We start from the raw sequence: 25,424 nt of genomic DNA, 5'->3' as shown, positions 1-25,424 counted from the left end.
CTAAGTTGCCGTTTTAGTTTCCCTTGGTGTCTTTCTGCATAATCCATCATTTTTGAACGGGATGAAAAGGACATACGAGTGTGTTTTTAGATGAAATAACTTTAGATATGTTGAAGTACACTCTGGAGGATACTGGAATGTGTGACACTGAGGTGTAGATCGACCACGCTGTGACACGCACATTTGTCATTAGTTACGAGATGATGACGGATAGGTGATATTTGAATTGCAAATTAGTTAGCCGTCCCCGTGACGGAGTGGATAGCACATCGGGCTACGACGCCAGGGGTCCCGGGTTCGAATCGTGGCCTGGGCATGAATGTTTGTGAATGTCCATTCATCGATTTCATCATATCATCATCATTCATCCCCATCTTCGCAAATTAGCCATAAGAGGCACAAGAGGGGAAGTAAAATAAAGCAAATCAAATGAGTTAGTTTCATTATTTTATCTAATTAATAATTATTAATTTAGTCAATCAAATCATATGTAACTATTAGCTTACTTTCATTATCTATAATAATAAATCATAACACTTTCAAACATCAAATAAATTTAATGAAACGACCCCGGTTTCTAAACTTAATTTATCTCAGTGTGTCACATTCTTTTAGCAAGGTTTTTTTGTTTTTTTTTAGTAAAATATGAGAGAAAATTAATCCTTTGGTACGGAACCGTCTTAGTCCTGGGGATAAGATGTCAATTTTGTATTTGATTTTTTTAAATTTAGCGTTGCTTTTCTTCCACTTTTGGCTAATCCCGACGATGAGAATGAGTGATCGTCAGATGAAATTGATGAAGGGACACTCACAAATAATACCCATGCCGGGATTCGAGCCAGGGAACTTCGGTGATGAGTCTGAAAGTCGGCCACCAGGCAAGATGTACATTTCTTTTTTTTTACATACATTCAATAACTTTCAACAGGTCATCAGTGATACACTGCTTATTCCGCATCTGTTGACAAATGGAAATGTTTTTACACCTTGTAGGCTATGTGGATTATTTTTTTCTTCATAAGTTTGCAACACTGTTAGGGTACACGTGCTTTTGTTTACAGAAGGTCTGAAGTTCTATGATTCTCACTTTAGTTGACCATGGCTGCCCCCGGTGATCTCAGTTCTGATGAAATCCAAGATGAGCTGGAGGATATGGATACAGACTCCGAGTGGGATGAAGAAGAGCTTGACATTCCCTCTGATATACCAGAATCTCATTCTGATGATATGTCGACCTTCCCCTTCTCCTGCTCCATACAACTGGCAACCCCCTTCCCGAACTGGTAGAACTGCTCCCAACTGCCAACCTTTCCTAGGACAGACTGAACTGAAGGTTCGACACATTGACGATGCATCCTCTTCCTTAGACTTCTTTTCCTTGACTTTCTCCGAAAAAATCTTCCAGCATCTGGTGACTAAGACCAACAGGTACTACCACCAACATATCACAAAGCACCCAACGTGACGTGACCATTGACGAAATGAAGACTTTCATTGGTTTGACAATACTGATGGGGCATGACTGGAGATTACATTGGCGAGACTACTGGTCCAAAAAAACCCACCTTCACACACAGTTTTACGGACCACAGATTTCACATAACCACTTTTATCACTTGCTCAGATTCCTACACTTTGAGGACAACATGAAGAACCCCTCCTATCCAAGATCCCGATTATGACAGGCTGTGGAAGATGAGGTTTGTCTTTGACAATATCAATGAGCTTAGCTGTAATTGCTACTATCCTACAGAGCATTTAGCAGTTGATGAAGCTATGGTCTTGTACAAAGGGAAAGTCATCTTCAAACAGTATATTCCAAAGAAACACAAGAGGTTTGGGATCAAGATCTACAAACTCTGTGATTCTTTGGGATACACCTATGACATGACCGTATATCTGGGCAAGGACAAGAACAGAGCGACTGCCATGACATCAGCGATGCATGGTTTAGTTGTAGCGTTGACGGAGAAGGTGAAGGGAGTTGGTCATAAATTATTTATGGACAACTACTTCTCTTCTCCAGAGCTATTTAATGATCTCGCAACAAGAAGTATCTATTGCTGCAGGACCGTCAATCCCCAACAAAAAGGCCTCCCACCCAACTTATCAAAGACTGACTTGAAGCTGATGAGAGGTGACCTACGTGTTCGGGTGAAGAATGAGTTGACTGTGATATGTTGGAAAGACAAGAGATAGGTGTACCTGTTGACGAACATCCATCAGTCACCAGCTGAGGGAAATTTCTTGGATGACCATGGGAACGTACTCAAGCCGGCTATTGTATGCGAATACAATAGCCACATGGGTTACGTTGACAAGGCTGACCGCATGACTAATTCCTACGGTGTCCAACATAAGACCATGAAGTGGACTGTCAAGCTCTTCTTCCACCTACTCGACCAATGTATCCTCAATGCCTACCTGCTCTTCAAGACATTTCATCAGAACGTGAGGCACTGTGAGTTCCGTGAGAAGTTGGCTATAAGTCTTTTGGGGACAAGTGGCAGGCGAGGTACTCGAACCCCAGCTCCCCAAGGTGTGGCACAACTTGGTCCATCTAAGTTCGTCTCCATCCACCAACACACGCTACGAGGTTAGTGGCTTCCGTCACTTCCCCACCATGACACGGGAACCACGGAGATGTGTGCTGTGCGGGCCACGAACTTCACGGCAAAGTAGATGCCGCTGCATTACCTGCAAGGTACCCTTGTGTCTGGAGCCATGTTTTATGGAGTACCACCAGAAGTAAGGCATCATGGCTCCAGACCAAGCTGGAGCAGCAAAGGTAAATACAAAGAAACCTTATTTGTACTCTTCTTCCTATATTTTTTAAAATTATTTTCGGCGAGTTTCCTCCCTCCCCCTCCATATATATGCCGAATTTGCATAAATTTTGCATTTTGTGCATTGTGACATCCTTTTTTTCGGGGGGGAGAGAAACCCCATTTTTAAAAAATATATATTTTTCAGAGGATTTCCCCCTTTCCCACCTCCATATGTACGCCGAATGTGCATAAATTATATATCCTCCGAATCTGTGATTCATTCTGCGAACAACGGTATATCGTTCATATCTCTAGGGCGTTTAGTTGCTGAGCTATAGTCATTTCAATGTAACTCTGCATTTCGCTCAATTCCAAAGCTTGAGACAGTGGCCTTTTGTTTCAGGGGTACAACTCATGTTACATTGGTCATATGACAATGATGCAAATATTTTTCTGTTTCTTACATGCCAGCGATAATTTCTATGTGCATTTTGAACTTTTCATATCCTTTTTGGGGGGGGGGGGGGAGAAACCTCACTTTTTTTAAAAAAAATTCAGGTGAATTCCCCCCTTTACCCATCCATACATAAGCCGAATGTGCATAAATTATATATCGTCTGAATCTGTGATTCATTCTGCGGAGAACGGTATATCTTTCATATCTCTAGGGCATTTAGTTTCTGAGCTCTAGTCATTTCAATGTAACTCTGCATTTCGCTCAATTCCGAAGCTTGAGACAGTGGCGTACAAGCCTTTCATTTCAGGGATACAATTCGCGTTACATTGATCATATGACAATGATGCAAATATTTTTCTGTTTGTTAGATGCCAGCGATAATTTCTATTTGCATTTTGAACTTTTCATATCCTTTTTTTTTGAGGGGGGTTCAGGGGATTTCCCCCCTTTCTCCCTCCATATATAAGCCAAATGTGCATAAATTATATATCTATCGTCTGAATCTGTGATTCATTCTGAGTACAATGGTATATAGTTCATATCTCCAGGGCAAATAGTCTCTGAGCTAAAGTCATTTGAAGGTACCGCTGCATTTTGAAGCTTGGATCAGTGGCGTGCCAACCATTCCTTTTGGTTGTACAACTCATGTTACATTGGTCATATGATGATAACACAAATATTTTTGTGTTCCTTACATGTCGGCGATCATTTCCATGTGCATGTCGACACTGTCATGTACTTTTCTCTTGGGGGGAAGGGAGAGACCCCATTTTTTTTCCAGAAATTTTGGAATTTTGAGAGTTAGCCCCCTCCCCCCGCTACATATACACGAATTTGCACAGTAAACTTTTAATAAATCTAAATGACCAAGAAATAGAAGTTCCTCCCTTCCCACAAGAGGAGGTGGTTCATACACTCCAAAGTTTGCAGCGTTAAAGCCCGAAAGAGCAGAGATACTTGTCTGTCTCTAGTCTCGTCTTTTTATGTTCTTTCACACAAAAAATATAAATTACTAAAGAAAATGTAAGGAGAGAAGTAAAACTTGCCAATCTCATGATTCTATGTCAGGCGACAAATTGCAGTGCACTTGAGACGGTACATCAGAGGTGAGGGTTACCTGCACACGATCACGTCACAAGAGCCCCAACAACAAAGTTACTATACCTCAAACTTCCACTACATCAACGTTGAACCTTTCCAATATGGCTCTCGAGTGTCCCACCCGAAACGCTGGTAGCACTGATTGGAGTGTTGTTGCAAGGGAAAGTCCAACCACAAAGATAATAAGCTATTATACCCAACCATACATATCTATAAACAAAGTGCTAACAGAAAATAGCCAATTAACTGAATGATTAATTTATTTCTGTTTACCAAATTCAGGAGCACCCTATGGATATTTAGCACAACTATCTATAATACCACAATGCATTCCCATGTCCCTCTGGAGTGATATTTGAATTCCAAGATTCCAAACTTGCTCCAAATCCATAATATTTCAATACTGCCAAAGGTCAAGGATAAACATAGAACCTAAATAGCTCACTATTATATCCCCAAACATTTGGCGAGTTTGTTTAGAACAAATGATAATACTGAATACATCAATAGCACACCCAAAATTCCCCTTGCTGAAAGAGAATACACATATGAAAGAACATGGATTCATGCATCAAGTACAGATCAATTCTCGTATGTAAATTGCAAGTGAAATAGAATTCGTAAACTATTGAACACGTTTATTAGTATGTTAGTTTTACATAATTGCCACTTATGAGCATTAAGTGACTTCTGTTACTTCCTTAAACAAACGATGTTGTTTATCCCAGCATGAACAACTGATTGATTTACCCTGAAAGATACACTTACTAACAATGTGTATTTGCTGATAAATTAGCAAAAAATTGCCAAAACGTTTAGAAGATTTAATTTCAAAATTGTTTTAAGATCACCAAGAAGTTTGGAATGTACATTTAATGAATTCAAAATGAGAAAAACTCTACCAGATGTGGAAACCACAGGAATATATAATATAAGTTGTTCATGTTCAAAGGATTATGTAGGACAAACAGCAAGGAAAATGGCACGATTTGGTTTGTCAGTTCACATCATCGAAGAGAAGCATTTGATTACAAAGAGAAGGGTTTTAAAAAGATTGACGGGAAACAGAGTTGAATGTCTGGGAAGCTTCGTTCATTGCAGAAGAACACTGGAATAAATTAAATAATGAAAATGGTAACATAGATCCAGTATGGAGTTTTCTTTTTCACAAATAGAGCAAGCCACCATCTTTAAAATTTAATGTAACAGAAAACATCAAGAGACTTTGTGACAACAATGACGACTTTGAATTACCTGATGATATTTGGGATTCATAAGGGGATCCTATATTACAGCAATGTAACATTGACAACATCCATTATATAACATGATTCTTTTTGTTTAAAAAATTGGCAACCATTGTTATAACTGTATCTTTAGTCAAAATGAAAATAAATGTCTGATGAAAGGTGCGTATGTTCTCCTGAAACGTCACAACGAAAAACTGTTTTCTTATGCTTGTAATAACCGTAAACTACAGGAAAATAATTCTACAATGCAAGCAATGCGTACATACAAGAAAAACTATTAAATATCGTATGGTTCAGAAAACTAAAAAATTGGAAAAAGATGCAGGAAATAAAGTTGAGGCTCCTTAGGACGTTGACTGGTCATATAACAAGATAGGAAATTTGCTGATTGTAATGCTAAACCAATGTAATTTTCAGCATGGTAAGAACAAAAATAATATAACAAATAAAAACTGAACCACATCTGTTAAGTTTTCCTCACATAGAATGGAACAAGACTGTACTGCATGACTAACTAACCAACTCTCTAGCCTTCTTAAACCCAAAGGTTTATGGCTGCAGTAACACAAGCCTTCCATCTGTCACTATCCTGGGCAAGATCAATCCAATCTCTTCCGTCCTTACAGATTTCCTTTAGGTCCATCTCAACGTTATCCCTCCATCTTCATCTCGGCCTTCCTACAGAGCTTGGACACTATTCACATATGGAAAAGCAGCTTCATCTCATCCTTATTGCCAACCTATCCAGAGAATGCAAATCACAGAGGATGATGTGGTTAAACAATTTGTTTCATAGAAACTGTATACATACTTTTCTGCTTCTTTTCTTTGGTAGTGTAGTTCATGATGAAGTGTGGTGATGGCTGGTCCCCGGCACATGGAAGTCGTTGGACTTGAAGAGACCGGAAACTTGACTTGAGTGATGACTTTGTGGTCTCCCCTTTCCGTCCAGCTTCACCCTTCCCTGATACAAGCCAGTAGTCAAGCTGTAACTCCATTGGTTCTACTAGAGATTGATCCCTATGGGGAAAAAAAGTAAAAGGGTGAATAGAACACCTACAATGCTTTACAACAGTATACAGAGTGTTTCAAAATGATTTGAACTATAAAAACACGTTCCATGAAGAATACAACTTAATCACTGATCGAATATCCAGTGAAATACATTCAAACTATGTCAGTTTCGTACACAATTACAAAGATCCACCAGCCAAGAACTATATCGCATTAGCACTGTGGTGCAAACCATTGACGAGAACATGCTGATACAGGTCTAGATGGAGTTAGATTACTGTGTGCAGAGTAACAAAGGTTGCTGACATTGCGCATATGTGAGTTAACTTCAAGATAACCACTGGCACTTAAAAACTTGGACAGTTATATTACATATGTGTGAAATTGTATCTCATTTTGACAATTTATAAATAAAATATAACGAGTTGAAATCCTTCACATAATTTTGAAACACTGTAATAGGGATGGGCCGATATGAAATTTTGGCCGATGCCGATAAAGTACCGATATAAAATTTACTGATACCGATAACCGATATTCTACCGATCCGATATAAAATTAGAAATGGTCCTTGAAGAACCTGAAAGATTCATTGACCTCCTTAATAAATGTGTGTTTCAAAGTGACTGCAGTGCAAAAGAAATTGCATATTTAAAAATTTAGTTTTTTAGAAAGTAGGGGCATGGAGAATATCCATAAAAATTACAACAAAATGGCAGAATTTTGCACTAAATTTTCAGATATTTATCGATATATCGGATCGGTAAAATAATTGGTAATTTTACCGATGATAAACTGATATGCCTATATCGGCAGATACCCATAGAGTACTGATTAATCGGTCCCATCCCTACTGTGTAATATGGACACTATTATGAAGTGTTTACCAACATACTTAAAATAATGGCCCCTGCTGTGTGGTTTTTACGCACATTTTGACTCATTATTCCACTTATATGGCAACCAGGAAAAATTAAACATTTTTCAATATCTTTGGAAATGCCCATTCTTTGAAGAGAATACTAAGGTTTGCACCTTCTCCCCAAAATAGCGGGAGAAGAGGGGGCAAACTCCAGATTCTTATATATTTTTTTCATTGAAATTCGGTGGTCGCACCCCCAAACTCCCCCCTTCCTCGGTTCGCCGTTCTATATTGTACACGGTTACATGCTATGATGTTTTAGCTGCGAAACAAAACTTAAACGAAGTAGATTGCTCCCATAGTGCACGAGTTATAACAATTTTCTGAGCAATATGCAAATTAACTATTTTTCGTAAAAAAAAAAAAAAAAATTAAAAAAATCACATTTTGGTTTATTATTCAACTTGTATGGAACCCAAGAACATGAAACATGTTTCATTATCTTGAGAAATGTCCATTCTTTGAAAAGAATACTAAAGTTCGCGCCTTCTTCCCAAATAACGGGAGAAGAGGGGGCAAACTCCAGATTTTTATGTTTTTTTTTCATTGAAATTCGGGGGTCGTGCCCCCAAACGCCCTTTCTCGGTTCGGCATTCTGAATTGTACACGGTTGCATTCTCTGATGTTTTAGCTGCAAAACAAAACTTATCCGAAGTAGATTGCTCCCATAGTGCCAGAGTCATAACAATTTTCTGAGCAATATGTAAATTACCTATTTTTCGTAAAAAACAGAGTTTCACATTTTGGCTTATTATTCAACTTGTATAGCACCCAAGAACATGAAACATGTTTCATTATCTTGAGAAATGTCCATTCTTTGAAGAGAATACCAAGGTTTGCACCTTCTCCCCAAAATAGCGGGAGAAGAGGGGACAAACTCAAGATTTTTATGTTTTTTTCATTGAAATTCGGGGGTTGCAGCCCCCCCCCCACCACCACAAGCCCCCCTTCCTCGGTCCGGCATTTTGAATTATACACGGTTGCATGCTCTGATGTTCTAGCTGAAAAACAAAACTTATCCGAAGTAGACTGCTCCTATAGCGCCCGAGTTATAACAATTTACCTCCAAAAATGCAAATTACCTTTGTTTCGTAAAAAAAAATATCACATTTTGGCTTATTATTCAACTTGTATGGCACCCAAGAATATGAAACATGTTACGTTCTCTTCAGAAATGTACATTCTTTGAAAAGAATACTAAAGTTCACGCCCTCTTCCCAAAATAGCGGGGAAGAACTTGAAGAAGGGGCAAACTCCAGATTTTTACATTTTTCCCATTGAAATTCGGGGGTCGTGCTCCCAAGCTCCCCTTCATCAGTCTGGTGTTCTGAATTGTACACGGTTGCATGCGCTGACGTTGTAGTTGCAAAACAAAACTTATCCGAAGTAGATTACTCCCATGGTGCCAGAGTTATAATAATTTTCCTCCAAAGAGTGTTCGAATTTAAAATTCCCGATGAGAAGCCCAGTCGAGAGAAATTTCTCTCTCCTTCTCTCTCTCTCTCCTCCTGCCATCACTGGTTTCTGGCACCGTGGTTTTATTGCACATAAAAGGGGCCTAAAAGTTGAGGTCGAAACTTACGAACGAGATTTCCTGTTCCCGTGCAGTTCCATAACAATATCTTTAAATAAATAAATAAAAAAAAAATTATGTAGATGAAATTCCCTGACTTTTTTTGACACCTCAATTCCCTGACTTTTCCCGGTTTTCCAGGTCTGTCGCCACACTGATTCACCATGGTTATTTTACGATGAAGTTTGTGAATTTTTTCTTGCATAAAACTTATACTGCTTTGAACTATAATGTTATAATTATTTGCTGCATATTATGTACAATAATAAGGAAGTAACTAAATCGGTGGATCGATATTTATACTCTTGATAGAAATGGATTTTGTTCGGCACTTGTAAGAATTTTCGAACGTACATTAGTCGCCATGCCGAAATACGTCATTTCAACTTCGAGCTAAAACAAGTGAAATACGACGGACCATAAGATTGTTCTATGACTGGATTTAACGTGAATATTGAAGTGTGTGCTTCTGTTATAAAATCTGCACAATGGATTTGATATGGTATGTAAATGAGTATTATTGTGATGAATAATGTGTACTTTGCAACAAGTGAAACAAAGGTTACTCTTGTGAAAACGTGTGTGCCACATTTATTACTTTGTGCAACGATACATGAACCTTGTTATATTGAACGTAATTTGTGAATATAAGTACTACATTGAAGTGACGTAATTTTTGACTTAAATTAAGCACATGCATAATCACGATAATTGCAAATTCAATTAAATCGTTAATCCACGTGCAAAGGATAAGAACGTGATCTATTTGTGAAGGTGCGTTATCTTTAAATTATGCGATCAATCTAAAATTAGTAAAAAACTAAACTTTACGTCCATCTTAAAGATAATAGAGATCCTTCCCAATGAGAAAATAAATAACTGATTTTTCCTTGATTAAAATCAAATACCTATTTTGAGCATTTAGATTTTTGAAAAGTAGAAATGGCAGATATAGTGGCATATAAGTTGTTTTATGATCAGGTGCATGTTTTAAGGAAGTTTTAATGCAATAGTATTTTTAATCGAGTTTTACATGAACGTTCATTAATTGCATTACTAAACGCATAATTTTTGCATGTTAATGTTTGTTGTTAATGATTTAATGCACAATATATTTAGGATTGTTACTTTTGATACAAAATGAATGAAGAACTATACTCATGTTAAACAACCGAGATAATTTGTGTGACAATCAAATATGCATGTAACAAGGATTGATTTTAGCATGTTATTTAACAATGAATAAATCGCTTGGTTCACTATACTTTAAATTCTTTGCTTTCAGTACTAATAGAACACATAGTTTGTTCAGAGGGTGTATGATGGTGGATTTGTTTGGGATTGTGCGAATGAGTGTATCCTTTCACTTGGTTGCTCATGGGAAAATTAATGCTATTGTCTTTCAGCAAAAATCCCTTTTGCAAGTATAAATGTAATTGTTGGTTCCTCGCCGAAAATAGTCATGACTGTATTTGTCTTCTGTATGTATGGTAGCCCAGTACACGCGTTTATTATTATTATTTCAAGTACGCAGAGGAACGACGTTACAAAAATGGTAACAGACCATGGTTACTTTTCCTTTAAGTCTGAAATTAGAAAGAAGTGACTAGATAATTGAGAATTTTTTTGCCCACCCACCCTGTAATTGTGATTGAACTGGAGTTTCTGAGTGTACATGTTGGTATATGCTTTACTTGGCCGGGGAATTTTCCACGGCCTCAAAGGCGTAACTTCCATATTTTTATAGTCTTTGTAGCTGAAATTTGGAGATTTTTTTTAATGATAGTTTGAAAAAATATCAGCTGCCATGTCTATTTACAGTTTAATGATATTAACACTATTTATGGTTTAACATTATTAGTATTTTGTATATTTTTCTACACAAAATGTTTGCTTTTTTGCCCATAAAATTATTGATTTTTAAATCAACAGAAATCCTGGGTTTACATTTCCTTTCGTATGAGCTTCACAACATCAGTACATACATTTTATTTCCTTTATTTTCCTATCTTAGAACCTAATAATTACCATTAAATGATTACGAGAGTAATGTACTTTCACCAAAAGTGTTTCTGATATCTACAAAATCCTTATGTACATTATTCTATAAATTATTTGAATACGGATTTCAATAGCAATTTAAATCAACCTGATTTAAATTAATCCACCTTGCCCAACCATCAGCAGGAAAAGTCATGCTCACTCTCTTCTGGGATGCAAATGGGGAAATTTTTGAACATTACATGGAAAAGGGAGTAACAATGACCAGTACTTCTTATGCAGATCTGCTTCAAAATCACCTTCACCCTGCAATCAGAAGTAAGAAGTGACGAGGACTTTTGAAATCAGGTGTATTGTTACTGCATGACAATGCCAGACTGCATACTGCCCGTTTAACGGTTGCGACAATAAAGGATATGAATTTTGAATATCTCAGACACCCACCTTATTTGCCAGACCTTTTCCCCCGGTGACTATCATGTGTTCGGACAGCTCAAAGAGGCAATGGGAGGCAAGCATTTCTGAAGCGATGAAGAGGTGAAAACCGCATGCACGAGTGGCTACAGTCACAACCAAAAGAATTCTTCTCACGAGGTATCCATGCACTTACGAAGCGCTTGAATATGTGCACATCATGGGGACTACGTATGTATGTATAATTTTCCTGTATTTCCTCATTTGCCTCATAATAAATAATTAAGGTTTTAATTTGAATCACCCTTGCACATTCTCATCTGCCACGTCTGTGGTAGGTTTTACCTGGGCAAAAAAAACTTACCCTGCTCTATCAATCTTTCTATAGTGTCTGGTGAGAGTGTCTGGTGAGTTTTCTTCATTTCCGACATTTGCCAGTCATTCAAGGTTTCTTCTTTTTCCATGTGTGATATAGGGCTAAGCTCATGCCAATGTATCAGCATTTGGTGACAACAGACAATATTTTTCTGGAGCCCAATCATGTGGAGTGAGCAAATTGGCCCATCACACTTTCAGTATAAATATTATGAAAAGTTGAAAACCACAATTCATCATAAATTTGCACTAACATTGTGTAAAAAAAAGTGGATACTCTGTTTCAATGGCAAATAGTTTAATATTATCTCACATTGAGCACATGAATATTTTTAAGCAAAACTCTTCTCGATTGATTACAATGGGCTACCAATACAATAACACTTATGAACATTCTGAGCATTGTTTAGCATTCATGTATATCACCACAGGTATCAATTCACAGTAAAATTCGCTCAGCCCTACATAGAACATATAGAATCTGAAAGGTTAGTATATCCAAAAGAATATATAGGAAGTAACATGCATTCCCAAGATAATATTAACTTGTGACGTATTGTAGACAGGCTGCACCCTCAGTAAACATTGAAAGAAGGCATGGCACAATTTTTATCTGCAGTGAAGATGTAGTAAGGCTCTGAAATATCAAAAACTCTGTACTGTCTAATGAGGAAATACCTTATCGCTTTATATAAAAGTAATAGTTGTGATATACCTTTGTGGAGCTGCATTATATGAACTGTTGAGATTAATGTTTGGAGAGCTGGGAGGCGTGATTTTCTCCTTCTTTTCGGGAGGTGCTCCGTAGCTTGGTGGGGAGCCTGACAGAAGAGGCGCCGACAGCTGATTCTCTTCCAGGTCCACAGAGGCAGATGCTGATCCTTCGGTCGAACCAAGTCTCACATCCTGCAATAGTGTGTGAGTTAGCATAAGAATTATATATCATTTTTCTTTCACAACTAAGGACAGGAGACAGATGAATAAAGCCTGTATTACACGTATCAGTTTGCAGCTCAAAGATTAGACAATGCTGCAAGCTGATATATGTAATAGCATAGGTAGGGGTAGGGTCCCTCACATTCTATCAATCTCCGCCATGTTGGAGGTGATGTGATCAGCACCACACTCCGATCACCCTTACCCCCAGGTACTGATTTATTTGAGGCTGGATGAGCTCCAGGACCGCTTTATGTGCGAACAAGACAGGAAAAATTCTGACCTTAGATCTTCCACTCTCCCGGGTGGCAGTCAAATGCCCTACCGACTACACCACCTCAGCTCCTGATATATGTAATAGCATGTGGATTTTCTCCCCTCAGATTGTTGTGCAGTTGCCAGTGTTCTACCCCAGTCAGTATATTATTCAGATACTCAATTGCATTTACTGAATGTATGTACAAATGCAGGTGACAGCTGTTTCCTGATGGTGTGTACCTTTTTTGCATTTTCTTTTTTTAACAGACTTTGACAGACTTCTGCAACTAATCAAGAGTGATCTTAATTGATGTTATCAAATTGTAAATTTCCACAAAGTGGAGGATAAGTGGAGGTGGGGTTCTACAACAAGTGCCAGCTGTCTTGATCATTTATAGTCGACCCTGAGTACCTGCTGATGAAATGCTAGAGTTGTCACCCACCTTGGAATCGAACCTCAGTCCACTGCATGGCAGACAGAAGCAATCTACAAGGGATGGACAAAAATATGGAAACACCTGCAGAAATGCACATTACCTTTATTAACATCGAGCAGGAACACCTTTGGCACGCAGAACGGCCTGCAGTCAACGTGGAATGGACCTATACAGATCGCGTATGGTTGTCAGAGGGATGTTGTACCATTCTTCCACCAAAGCAGCTGCAAGTTGTTGGAGACGATGGTGGTGGGTAGCAGGCTCGCACCTTTGTCTCCAAAACCGACCACAGGGGCTCAATAATATTGAGATCTGGCGATTGTGGAGGCCATGGCAGATGTGACACTTCATCTTCGTGCTCATCAAACCAGTCCTGGACGATGTGAGCTGTATGAACAGGGGCTCTGTCATCTTGAAACACGGCATCACCATCTGGGAACAAAGTTTCCACCATGGGATGCAGCTGGTCACTCAAAATGGTTATGTAGTCCCTGGCAGTGACATGTCCATGCACGGTGATGATGGGTCCGGCAGAATACCAGGAGATGGCTGCCCAAATCATAACTTAACAACCGCCATGTTTCACTCTCGGTAACAGACAGTCTGTATTGTACGCTTGTTCTGGCGTTCTCCACACGTACACTTGGCGAGCAGTTGGAAACCATGTAAAGGATGACCCATCCGACCAGATTACAGTCTACCACCGCTCCATTGTCCAGTTTTTATGGGCGTTGCAACACTGTCTCCGTCTAGCAGCATGGTCAACAGTCACAAGTGGTTTGGGAATTGCAGATCTGCCATGAATACCCTGCTTATGGAGTTCTGTTCCGACTGTTTTGACGCTAACAGGGTTTGTAAGCACTGTATTCAGCTCAGCACTGACTTTTGGAGCCGTGGTGATCTTCTGCTTGGTCACAATCCTACCCAATGTGCGTCTGTCTCTGTCACGCAACACACACTTGTGTCCACGCTGGTGCTTCACTGATGCGGTTTTTCCGGAAGTCTCGTAGGCAGTCATGAGCTTCGAGACTGTGCCTCTTGATACACCAAACATTTCCGCTACTTTCGTCATGGGAGCTCCCACCATACGCGCACCCACAATTTGTCAGCTCAGACATGATTCACAATAACCTGCACAGACCGGTCGCTGAACTGTAACTGGCCCATCTGTCACGTTGGCCAGGGTGTATACCTCACAGGAAGTGCCAGTGACCACAGCACCACCTACCATTCAGACGCATATAGTGTTTGAAATTGCTACCTGTTTTATACCAGGTGTTTCCATATTTTTGTCCATCCCCAGTACATCTCATGCTGTAAGCACGCATGCACACACACACACACACACGAGACTGCACATTGTAGGTTCATGCGTTTGTTGAATCCCACAGGAAAAAGTGCCACACGTTATCTACTTAAGGAAGTTTCACACTGAAGTGTCAAACGACACATGTCACATGTTACTTTGAGGATTTCACCAATGGAATGTAGACTTATTCAGCATGTTATGCTGGTACAGTGTGAAACCTTTTGTTGATTGGTTCATTCCCAAATGGCATGTGTCACGCGTTGCTTGTCACTTTGGTGTGAAATCTCACTTAGAGTGCATGCATGTAAAATATCTCCCATTATCTGATAATGACTGATACCACTTACATATACCAGGTGTGCCAGTTAATATGAGTATGGCGGGTGGGGCAAGAATTCCCAGCCAAGTGCAGAAACGGTGTCTCTGAAGCCTTTCGCTGTGTGTGATGAGGCATTGTCGTGCTGCAAAATCACTTTTCCGTGTCTTGTTGCCCAATCTTGGCACTTTTCGATCAATGCATTGATGAGTTGTTGACGGTGGCGAATGGCATTCACTGTTTCATCCTGGTTTCAGAAGCTCATAGTACACGACACCCTTCTGATCCCACCAAATGCACAGCATTGTCTTCCTTCCGAAGCAATTTGGTTTTGCAGCCAATGTTGAAGGTTGTCCTGGGTCAAGCCATGACTTCTTGTATTTTGGGTTCTCGCAGTAGATCCATTTTTCATCCCCAGCCACTATCCGATGCAAGAAAGACTTTCTTTCATGATGAGAAAGGAACACTTCACACACAGTTTTTTGCTTTTCCATTTGTCTGTTGTTCAGATGATGTGGTACCGATTTTCCTGCCTTCTGGATCTTTCCCATGTCATGAAGACTATCAGATATGGTTTGGCGACCAACATTTAACTTCTCTGCCAGTTGTTGTTGCATTTGCGTAACGTCTTCATCCAACAGTGCTTGCAATTTGGCATCTTGGAATTCTTTCAGCTGACCCGGGCGATCTTTGTCTTTCAAGTCGAAATCACCACTTTTGAATCATAGAAACCAACGCACACACGCATCTTGCGTTAGGACATTGTCACCATACGTTTCCACAAGGATATGATGACTTTCACTCGCATTTTTCTTTTGATTGAACAAGAAAAGCTGGACGTGGTAATGCATTTGGTGGATATTTAATTTCCAAAATTAGTATACATAAAATGCTTTTTGTGTGCCGCACATGCTCCTTATTTGGTTTGAAGGTCAACATGTTTCCCATACAAACGCAATATCATGATCACTCGCACTCGGTTGCACATCCACTACATTTTGACAGTTACTGTCCTGGCAACACACTGACGTGACAGTTGAGACTGTGCACCAACCCTTGCTTCCAGCGCCATCCAGCAACGAAATTAAGAATTATTAACCAGCACACCTGGTAATTGTTAAATTCTTATGAACTTAAAGATAAATTAGTTATATATTGTACTTACGTTAAGAAACGGGATAAAAATTTGGGAAGACTCGTCATCAGAACTGAAAAATAAATCATTTAATGTAGTTATTTTCATCAAACTAAAATAACAATTCATTCATACTATGGGAATGAGAGACGCAGTAATAGATAATGAAGGTACTCACGTTTTCTGCGAAGCTGTTTTACATTATTTTCTATTAACTTCGGCAGCCACTGTCACCATCCTCGTTGGAATTCTTTGTTGTTGTTGCTTTGCACGTTTCTGTTGTTTTTTCCTAAATCTCCACTAGGTATGCTGCTGTCGCCTGTATGTCTGCGTATATGTTGTCTGTTGTTCACCGGTGTTAATTGCTGCAGTAACGGAAGCCAGATATGGCCGTGGTGGCTCAGTCGGTAACGTGTCTGACTACCATGCTAAAGGTCCCAGGTTCGATCCCCGGCCGGTTCAAATCCGGGAACTTTTCTAATGTTGGTGTCAACCCAGCGTCGTATGACATGGGTAACACCATTAAGCCTTGTTTCCATGATTATGAAAAACTAAATATGCTGACCAAGGCAGTAATTTATTTTATTAAAAACAAACTAAACGTAACATTTCAACCTTCTAGCAAGGTCTTCTTCAGACTCTGTATCAAGTACAAAAGTAACAAGACACAAAAACAGGGCATTATATATACACAAACATTACTCAATCCAGACTATTTAGAAAGTTGTTTGGAACTTTCTAGCAGGTGGTTTTCACTTGCCAACTGTACTTTCACCTAAAAGGCTAAACACAATTACTTCCATATAGAATGTGGTTGGAATTTTTATCTCACGCTCTTTTTCCTTCGTTTTCCTTCCTTCTCCTCTCCTCTTTCTCTCTTGTCCTTTCCACTCTTTCTAACACCTTCTTCCATTCTTTGTTTAACTTCAGTCCCCTATTCCAGTTCATTGTGTCTTCTTCACCTTTCTTCTCTATTTCCTTGGCTTCCTTCCATTTTCTCACTAGCATTCTCTTCTCCCTTCCTATCTGCTTAGCCTCATCCCACTCTATGTCATGTCCTGTTTCTCTCGTGTGTTTAAATATTGCATTTCTCTCTCTCTTAAGTCGTACATCATCCCTATGTTGTTTCAACCTGTCTTTCAGCCTTTTTTTTCGTTTCTCCTATGTACACACACTGACATTCTTTACATTTCACTTTGTAGATAATCCCTTCCTCTTCCTCTTCTCTGTTTTCTTTTTTCTTGTTTGCATTCTTCGCTATTCCTAAGATGCTTCTCCCTCCCTTCCTGTAAGTTTTAATTTCCGCTTTCCTAAGCACTTTGCATATCTTTTCTGTGGTCTTCCCCATACTCCTTACTCCAAACCTTCTCTCTTTTTCTTTCTCTTCCAATTCTCCCCTGCCCGTTTTCTTCCTTCTTCCGTTTATGTCCAGTCTATCCTGCTTCTCATAGCCATTCTTTTCCAGCTGTTTCCATAGGCTATTTATTTTGCCTTCTTTTTCACATTCTTTCATGCATATTTTCTTGATTCTGTCCTCCATATTCTTTATAAAATTTCTTTTTGTCACCTCACATCACTTCTTTTGTGGCAGAATACCCCTGCTGCACACTTCTTCTGATGCCAAGCGGTTTCAATTTCTTGTCCTCTCTTCCTTTTCATCAATATATCTAGATAGCTTAACTTGTCTTCTTCTTCTATTTCAAGTTCCAATAATATCCCTCTTTCTTTGGCAAAAATGTCGAGCTGCCTCTTCGTTCCCTTCCATATGCCAAAACAATCGTCCACATATCTGCAAAACAGAATTATTTTGTCACCTCCTCTTTCTATCACTTTCTTTTCCCATTCATTCATAACCAATTCTGCCAATGCTGGGCTTAGACTAGAACCTATATTTAGTCCTTCACTCATTAACATTATTTTATCTCCCATTATACTGTAACCGTTATTCCAAATGGTTTCCAGCGCCTTCACTACCCTTTCACTATCCCATTCGCCTATAATTTCTTGTCCCATTCTCTTTTTAATAATGTCCAAAACGTGTCCCCTCTTGATGCTCGGGAACATACTTTTCACGTCTAAGCTAAACATTGTCGTCTTCATCTCATTTAACTTAAGTCCTTTTATGAGGTCTACTACTTGTTCACTGTTCTTAATTGTTCTGCTTTCTTGCTGTGTTACTAACACGTCAATAACTTTCTTTAATTTCTTTTCCAAAGGTTCCAAAATATTGTTTCTGCAGTTCATTACTGGTCTTAACTTTATCTCCTCTTTGTGTATCTTTGGAAAGCCTTTCAAACTTGGTAGTCTTCCTGTCTCCTTTATGCATTTCTTGAATCCTCTCCTCCTACAGTCTTGTATGACCCTTTCTTTTATAGTTTGTTCTTCTCCTGTTCCACAAATCTCCTCATATCCGTTTTCTTTTAGGTCTTCAAACTTCCTCTCGTACCATTCTCTTTCCATCACCACAATTGCTCCTCCTTTATCTGCCTGCTCTATCACCACATCATTTCTTGTCTTCATTTTCTTCATCCCTTCCCTTTCTTTTTGACTCAAATTATCTACTTTTCCTTGTTTTCCCATTTCTTTCTTCAGTATGGCTGCTGTTCTTCTTCTAATCTTGTCTCTTTCTGGTTCTTCTTTTATATGGAGCACTGCTTCTTCAATGTCATATATAACTTCCTCATAATCTACATTTCTTTCTTTAACTTTGAAACCTCTTCCTAGTTTTAAAAAAGCTTCCTCTTCTTTTGTTAGGTCTACATTCCCTATTACCACAACTCTTCTTCTGGTATCCTCTTCTTCTTCCTCTTCTCCTCTTTCTTCTTTCCATCCTAGTCCCTCTCACCATTTTTACGAGAGAATATACATTTCATGAAATGAAAATCTGGCAGGAGAAATTTAGAGAGAAAATGAAAATAAAATTGAAGAAGAAAGGAGAGGGACTTCTTCCGAAGAGCCTTCTCCTACTGTTCCAGAGAAGAAGACCTGAGGGACGAGATAGCAACCATCACGGAACTGGCATTAAAACATGGATATACTGAATGTCAACTCTCCGCATGGTGCAGCAAAGCTGAAATCCAAGTCAGACAACCTGCACCATCAACACAACCAGCTCCACAATCGCAACCAGATCCCAGTACCAAAAACCAAGTGGTTTGACTTTCCCTACCATCCTACCACATCCAAATGCCTTACCAAAGCCCTCCGCCCCTACAACATCCAAATAGCACACAAACCAACCTTCAAAATAGCTGACCAACTAAACAAACATAAACGGTACTTCCTCTCCCCTCTCAACATGATGCTGAATGTGAGTGCAAGGCTCATTACATCGGCAGATCCACCAGGCCCATCAGTGAGAGAATTCAGCAGCACCTATCAAATGCAAAAACTGCCCAACCCACCACCGGACTTGCCAAGCATATCAAATTCCACAACCATAAAATTGAGAAAGTACATGTCAAATACAAAGCACACAACCTCATAGACACAAAACTTAGAGAAACGCACACCATCATGCACTACAACCATGAACTGAACATAGATAGTGGTCGCCTGGCTTCCGTTACTGCAGCAATTAACACCGGTAAACAGCAGACGACATATATGCAGAAATACAGGCGACAGCAGCAGACCTAGCGGCCATTTAGGAAAACACAAGAAATGCACCAAGCAACAACACAATGAATTCCAACGAGTATGGTGGCAGTAGCTACCGAAATTAATAGAAAATAATGTAAAACAGCTTCGCGGAAAACATGAGTACCTTAATCAAAATAACAATAATATGTAGATGTCAAAATGTATACACCCTGATCTTTGATTTCTCATGTATGTTAATGCAAATCTACGTTCAAGAACCTGTGGCTTTGAAGAAATGTTTTCTTATGCTCAATTGAATATGAATTGAGATTCATGTAGAAATGGGTTGTACAATGTCATTAAGATTAGAAAATAATGCAGGTCAATTTTGAGTCATGAATTTTATTTGCTGTGCAGTATAATATTGGGTATACCTAGGTAATGCAAACTGGAAAATAGCATCAAGATTTCTACGTAAGTTGTCTGTAGTATGGAAACATCATGGTGTCTGTACAAATGTCACACAATACTTTTGGGAAGTCTACATATCATGCAAGTTGTGCAAAGTGCACAGTTTTCTTTTATTTTTGATACAACATTGTGGGGAGAAACAGATTTTGTGATTAAACAATTGTTTCATGTAAAATTATGAATATTTTAAAACACATCTCTCGTAGGGTGTGATCTTGCCAGTAACTGTTCTGATCAGCAAATCAGTTTCATGAGCAAAGTAATTGACATGGTTTATTCTTGCCATAAGTAAATGCAATGGAGAGGTGGAAGGATGATAGAATGAAGTGTACATGGCCTTCGATAAAGACCCATCCCAGCATTTGCTTGGAGTATCTCAGGAAACCATGGAAACAAAGTGGTTCTGGCTCAAGCCTAATTAAAAGTAACATATCATGTGGACCAGTTTTAAATGTTTCACATTTTCTGGGGGTTATAATTTTAATACTCTCCGATAAATTTCAATATCCCTGATCAAAAATCTCTACTATTATGGCCTGTAACTTGGTTATGAATTGTGCTATTTTGTTACTATTTTTGGGGATTACTCATGTGAAAATTAAACAGATCGTAAGAAAGAACCTATATTTTATATATCTGACGTAAAATTATAAACATTCAATGAAGATCATAAAAGATTCATTAACCAGGCCAATACAACGAATTTTGTCTTCAAAAAATATTGATTTGGTGTTTTAAGTCCACTTTATGCACAGTAAGGCTAATCGGGACTGGACCTACAGTTTAAGTAGGATCCGAACCACTATGTGCCTCCACCGGGTATTGAACCCGGTACCCCTTGATTACAAGGCGATGACATCTTCAAAAAAGAAACTATATGTTTTGACATTACTTTTAGAAATCAAAGTATAAGAATTATACATTTATATTTAAAAAAATAACAAGAAACTTGCAAAATTTTGCACAAATTGCAGACTATTTACAGACATATGGAATAAATGATATGACAATATCAGCTGATATCGATTCAGTACTGATTAATCTAAGTCATCTCTACTATATTTATTAGGGATGGAACAGATTAATCGGTATTCTATCAGTATCAGCCGATATAGGCATATCGGTGTATTGTTTTATCAGTAAAATTACAGATTATTTTACCGATCCAATATATTTATAAATATCTGATAATATCGTGCAAAATTCTGCCATTTAATTATAATTTTTACGGATAATCTCCACGCCATACTTTTTAAAAAAGTAAATGTGTAAATATGCAACTTCTTTTGCACTGCAGTTACCTTGAAACACACATTCGTTAAGGAGGTCGATGATCCATTCAGGTTCTTCAAGGACCATTTGTAACTTTACATTGGATCGGTAGAATATCTGTTATCGGTATAGGTAAATTTTATATCGGTAATTTATTGGTATCTGCCAAAATTTCATAAAGGGTAGGGTTACCAGATCATTATAAGGGAAATGTAGGACATGCTGTCCGAAAATGTAGGACACAAAACATTCTCAATAAATAATACGTATTTCTATAGAACACGTTAGAAAGTAATTGAAAAATGACACTTTTCAGTTTTAAAAAATGAATTCTTAATGATTTTTTAAATGCAAAATTTCAAAACTTGCAATCATACTAAACAATGCACCTCTACTACATGATTTAAGTGGTACCTCTCAGAGAAGCCAATTTCTCTCAAAATTTCAGGTTTAGTCAAAATATATTTATGTTGAGAGTGGACAGTCAAATTCTTTGAAATTTTAGGGACCAGTATTAAGCATTTTACAGACATTATGAAAAAAATAATTTCACTCGTGAGTCTGTTGTGCTGATGGTAATGAAAGTACTCTCTCAACAATTGCATTATGACCTGTAATGGCAAACAAACATTCAGCAATTACCGTAATTTGAAATGGTTCCAGAAGATTCATCTTGGGTAGACTTTTTAAAATTCTTGACCTTTTTCCTGTTTTTCTTTAACATTTATTTATTGCACCCCTACTTAAGTAAAGTTGGAAATTAGTAATTAAGCAAATAAATATTTATTTAATGAAAACCCCTACCAAAGGGCCAGTTAAGATGAAAACTGAAACTGTATTTAAGAAGAGAATTAGACCTACATTATATTTTATTTATCTCGAGTGTTTTTAGCAGATTAGCAAGGCTTTGGTGTTTGGACCCACAGCCAGTATAATCTTATGTGGGGCTTGTGTTGGTTGTCCCTACATGTTTGTGACTGTCCCTTCATCCATCTTATCTTAGCACCATTCATCCTATCTTCACAATTAGCCAAAGGGACAGAAAAGTGAAGTAAAATAAACTAAATCAGTCATTGTGATAGCAAAACTTCTTGACCACAAGAATAATTTATTGCCTTCTTATTAACTTCTTGACCTACTTGTTGATTGCTTTACTTTTTCTTGACTTCCATGACTTTCTTGACTGGCAGACATCCTGAATAACTTTGTTCTCTATACCCCTGCTTTACAATCAAAATATTGAATAAGAATGAGAAACACCTTATTTCATTGCCAGTGGCATAGCAACATATTGCAAGGCCCTGGGCGAGATTAGAATTCGAGGCCCCCATCCGTTTTTTACATTTGAAATCTCTCAATGGGTCTGTTCATTGCCAAACTTTTCCGGTGGCGACGCTACCCTTGTTGTATCCCTAAATAATTTCGTCCGTCGTTTGGTTACCCTAAGCTTTTCATCAGAGCGTCATGGCATGGCTATTCAAATGTTCAACGAAGGTAAGAATTTCTCGTGTAAATCGATAATTAAAATGGGTTTAGTAGAGTTTTAAGATTATGTAGCAAGTCATAAGTTTCTGAAAATTACGTTCTCCTGAAACTAAGAATTAATATATTAAAGCGCAACGGCAGGGTAGCTCAAACGAGCAAAATATAGCATGTTTATACACAAAGAACACTAAACTAGACGTCATTTGGGTCGTTCCTAGCTGCAACGGGTCGATAATACAAAAATTCAGATTTTTACACTACGCTTTACATTTTTTTCTTGTTGCGTGTATGTGTAATTTAACAGTGGGAGTTGGAATCTGAGAAAGCACGAGAAACTCCTAAAATTATAATATTGCATAAGTAGATGATATTTATTATTATACACTATGACACTATGCCCTATCCGATAACCTAACACTAACATATTTTTTCATTGTATTTAACAAGCAGACATTTTGCCTCCTTTTTTTTGGAAATAATAATTTTAAAATTACAATTCCTGTAAATATGAAAGCCCTAGGGGTTGCGAAACATGGAACAGAAAATAAAATATTTTTTGTAATAATTATTATTCTCGATAAATGTGCATATATAAAACAGTGAACAACATTTACTAGTCTTGCAGAAAAGTATTGTATATTTTTTCATTGTATTTAACAATGAGACATCTTCCTTCTTTTTTTTGGAAATACTAATTTTAAAATTACAATTCCTGTAAATATGAAAGCCCTGGGGGTTGCAAAAAATGGAACAGAAGATAAAATATTTTTTGTAATAATTATTATTCTCGATAAATGTGTATATATAAAACAGAGAACCATATTTACTAGTCATGCGGAAAAGTATATCATCACGTAAAAAAAAAGTCTTATTAAAAAAAACTATAAAAATAAAATTTTCTATTAAATAATTGTATGTATTACATCACTAGTATATTTGCAATACCCACACCATGAACAAAATCATCATGGAATGTCTCACATATGAGGTTTGGTTTTTTATGTTATTAACAACAATAATCAAAAAATATTTACAGAGTTACTTTTCTTCAGAGGATACGTGATACATACCTCTTCTCTTTGTAAGTTACCATTGCCTCTGCAACTGGTAACTGGACTGTTGCACTTGAACTGTGGAGATAGCGATGCACTCGGTTCAACATTTCCTGGGAGTCAGTTTTCTGAAGCTCCGCCCTCTCCATCAACTCCTTCCAAGAGTCTGCTGCAAATGCCGCTGCATAAACTCCATCCAAACTACCTAAATACCGTGCTAAAGTACTGTTGCCTGCAAAGTAATATGCACAAAAAAGTCATGAGGTCATGATTTGTACAACCAGCAAATCAAGTAATAATAGAGATACAAGCCATGAATGTACAGTGCAGTGCAAAATTGTGATGTAATTTTTAGTTGTGTGTAAATAAATCTCTTGAACTGCCATTTAATATTATCTTATGTATTGGCAAACATGGAGGAGTACTGTGCAGAAATTAAAGTGAAAAATGCAGCATTGAACAGAACTCAAACCTAAGTCTCGAGCATACTGCCATTGCTGTTCCAACTGAGCCAACTTTGGTTTCACCTGTTTTGCTTTCAAGATTTCCTGTATCTCCTTCAGTGATACTGTAACACAATATGTTACCTTTGAAACATTGATTATGTTGACAAAGCCATGTATCTTCCCAGCACAGAGCTGAGACAATGTGCATGTGGATAAAAGAAAATAGCTGCAGTGAAAAATCAGGCGAAGCCAGGGTTGACCCCTAGCCTTTGTTAAAATAGTAGAATTTTGAGTGGAAACATCCTAATTACTTTGTAGCAATTCTCTAGATCCCAGTAAATCAAACACCCTCCTTTAGTGATAAAAAGTATATGTACAACCAGTGCTCGAAAAAATCTTCAAAGCTAGGTGCCAGCTCTGGAAATCAGGCGCCAGGAAACTACCTACTAGCAACTGTGCATACTACAGAGTGTTTCAAAAGTCTCACAACCCAAACTTTGAAAATGTATATCATGAAAACCGTAAGAGGTATTTACACCAGGTATTCTGCACTAAACTAATCATGTACGCAATCACTGGGTTAATAAATTTATGTTAGCATGTATCCAAATAAAAGCAATTACATTATTTTAAAAAATATTGTTAATTTGCTGAAAACATCTGAGAATTGATTTTCAACAATATATACCAACGTAGAAATTTTCAGCGAAAAATGCAGGTTTGACCAGGACTCGAACACTGGTCTAATATGCCGTGCCATTTCTCTAACCAATGAGCTACTGAGCTCGCCTGATTTTTCGCTGTCGCTGTTTTACCTGCGTGGAATCTTCTCTGCCAGTGCTACCGCAAC

At 38.1% G+C, this 25,424-nt stretch overlaps 1 protein-coding gene across 7 annotated transcripts in view; it reads right to left on the bottom strand.

Moving 5' to 3' along the window:
• KrT95D (phosphofurin acidic cluster sorting protein KrT95D) overlaps positions 1-25,424 on the bottom strand; it is a 325,608-nt gene that overhangs the window by 6,903 nt on the left and 293,281 nt on the right. For all 7 annotated transcript variants that reach the window (XM_083118860.1, XM_083118863.1, XM_083118866.1 and 4 more), the window contains 4 exons: positions 24,147-24,360; positions 16,297-16,339; positions 12,591-12,781; positions 6,388-6,596 (listed from right to left, as the gene is read on the bottom strand). In XM_083118860.1, coding sequence (XP_082974986.1) covers positions 6,388-6,596; positions 12,591-12,781; positions 16,297-16,339; positions 24,147-24,360 — 657 coding nt within the window. The remainder of the gene's footprint in view (positions 1-6,387; positions 6,597-12,590; positions 12,782-16,296; positions 16,340-24,146; positions 24,361-25,424) is intronic.

This window comes from Lepisma saccharinum, chromosome 3 (genome assembly GCF_977018435.1).
Source record: "Lepisma saccharinum chromosome 3, izLepSacc3.1, whole genome shotgun sequence".
Taxonomy (NCBI): domain Eukaryota; kingdom Metazoa; phylum Arthropoda; class Insecta; order Zygentoma; family Lepismatidae; genus Lepisma; species Lepisma saccharinum.
This window is presented reverse-complemented; position numbering and strand designations above follow the sequence as displayed.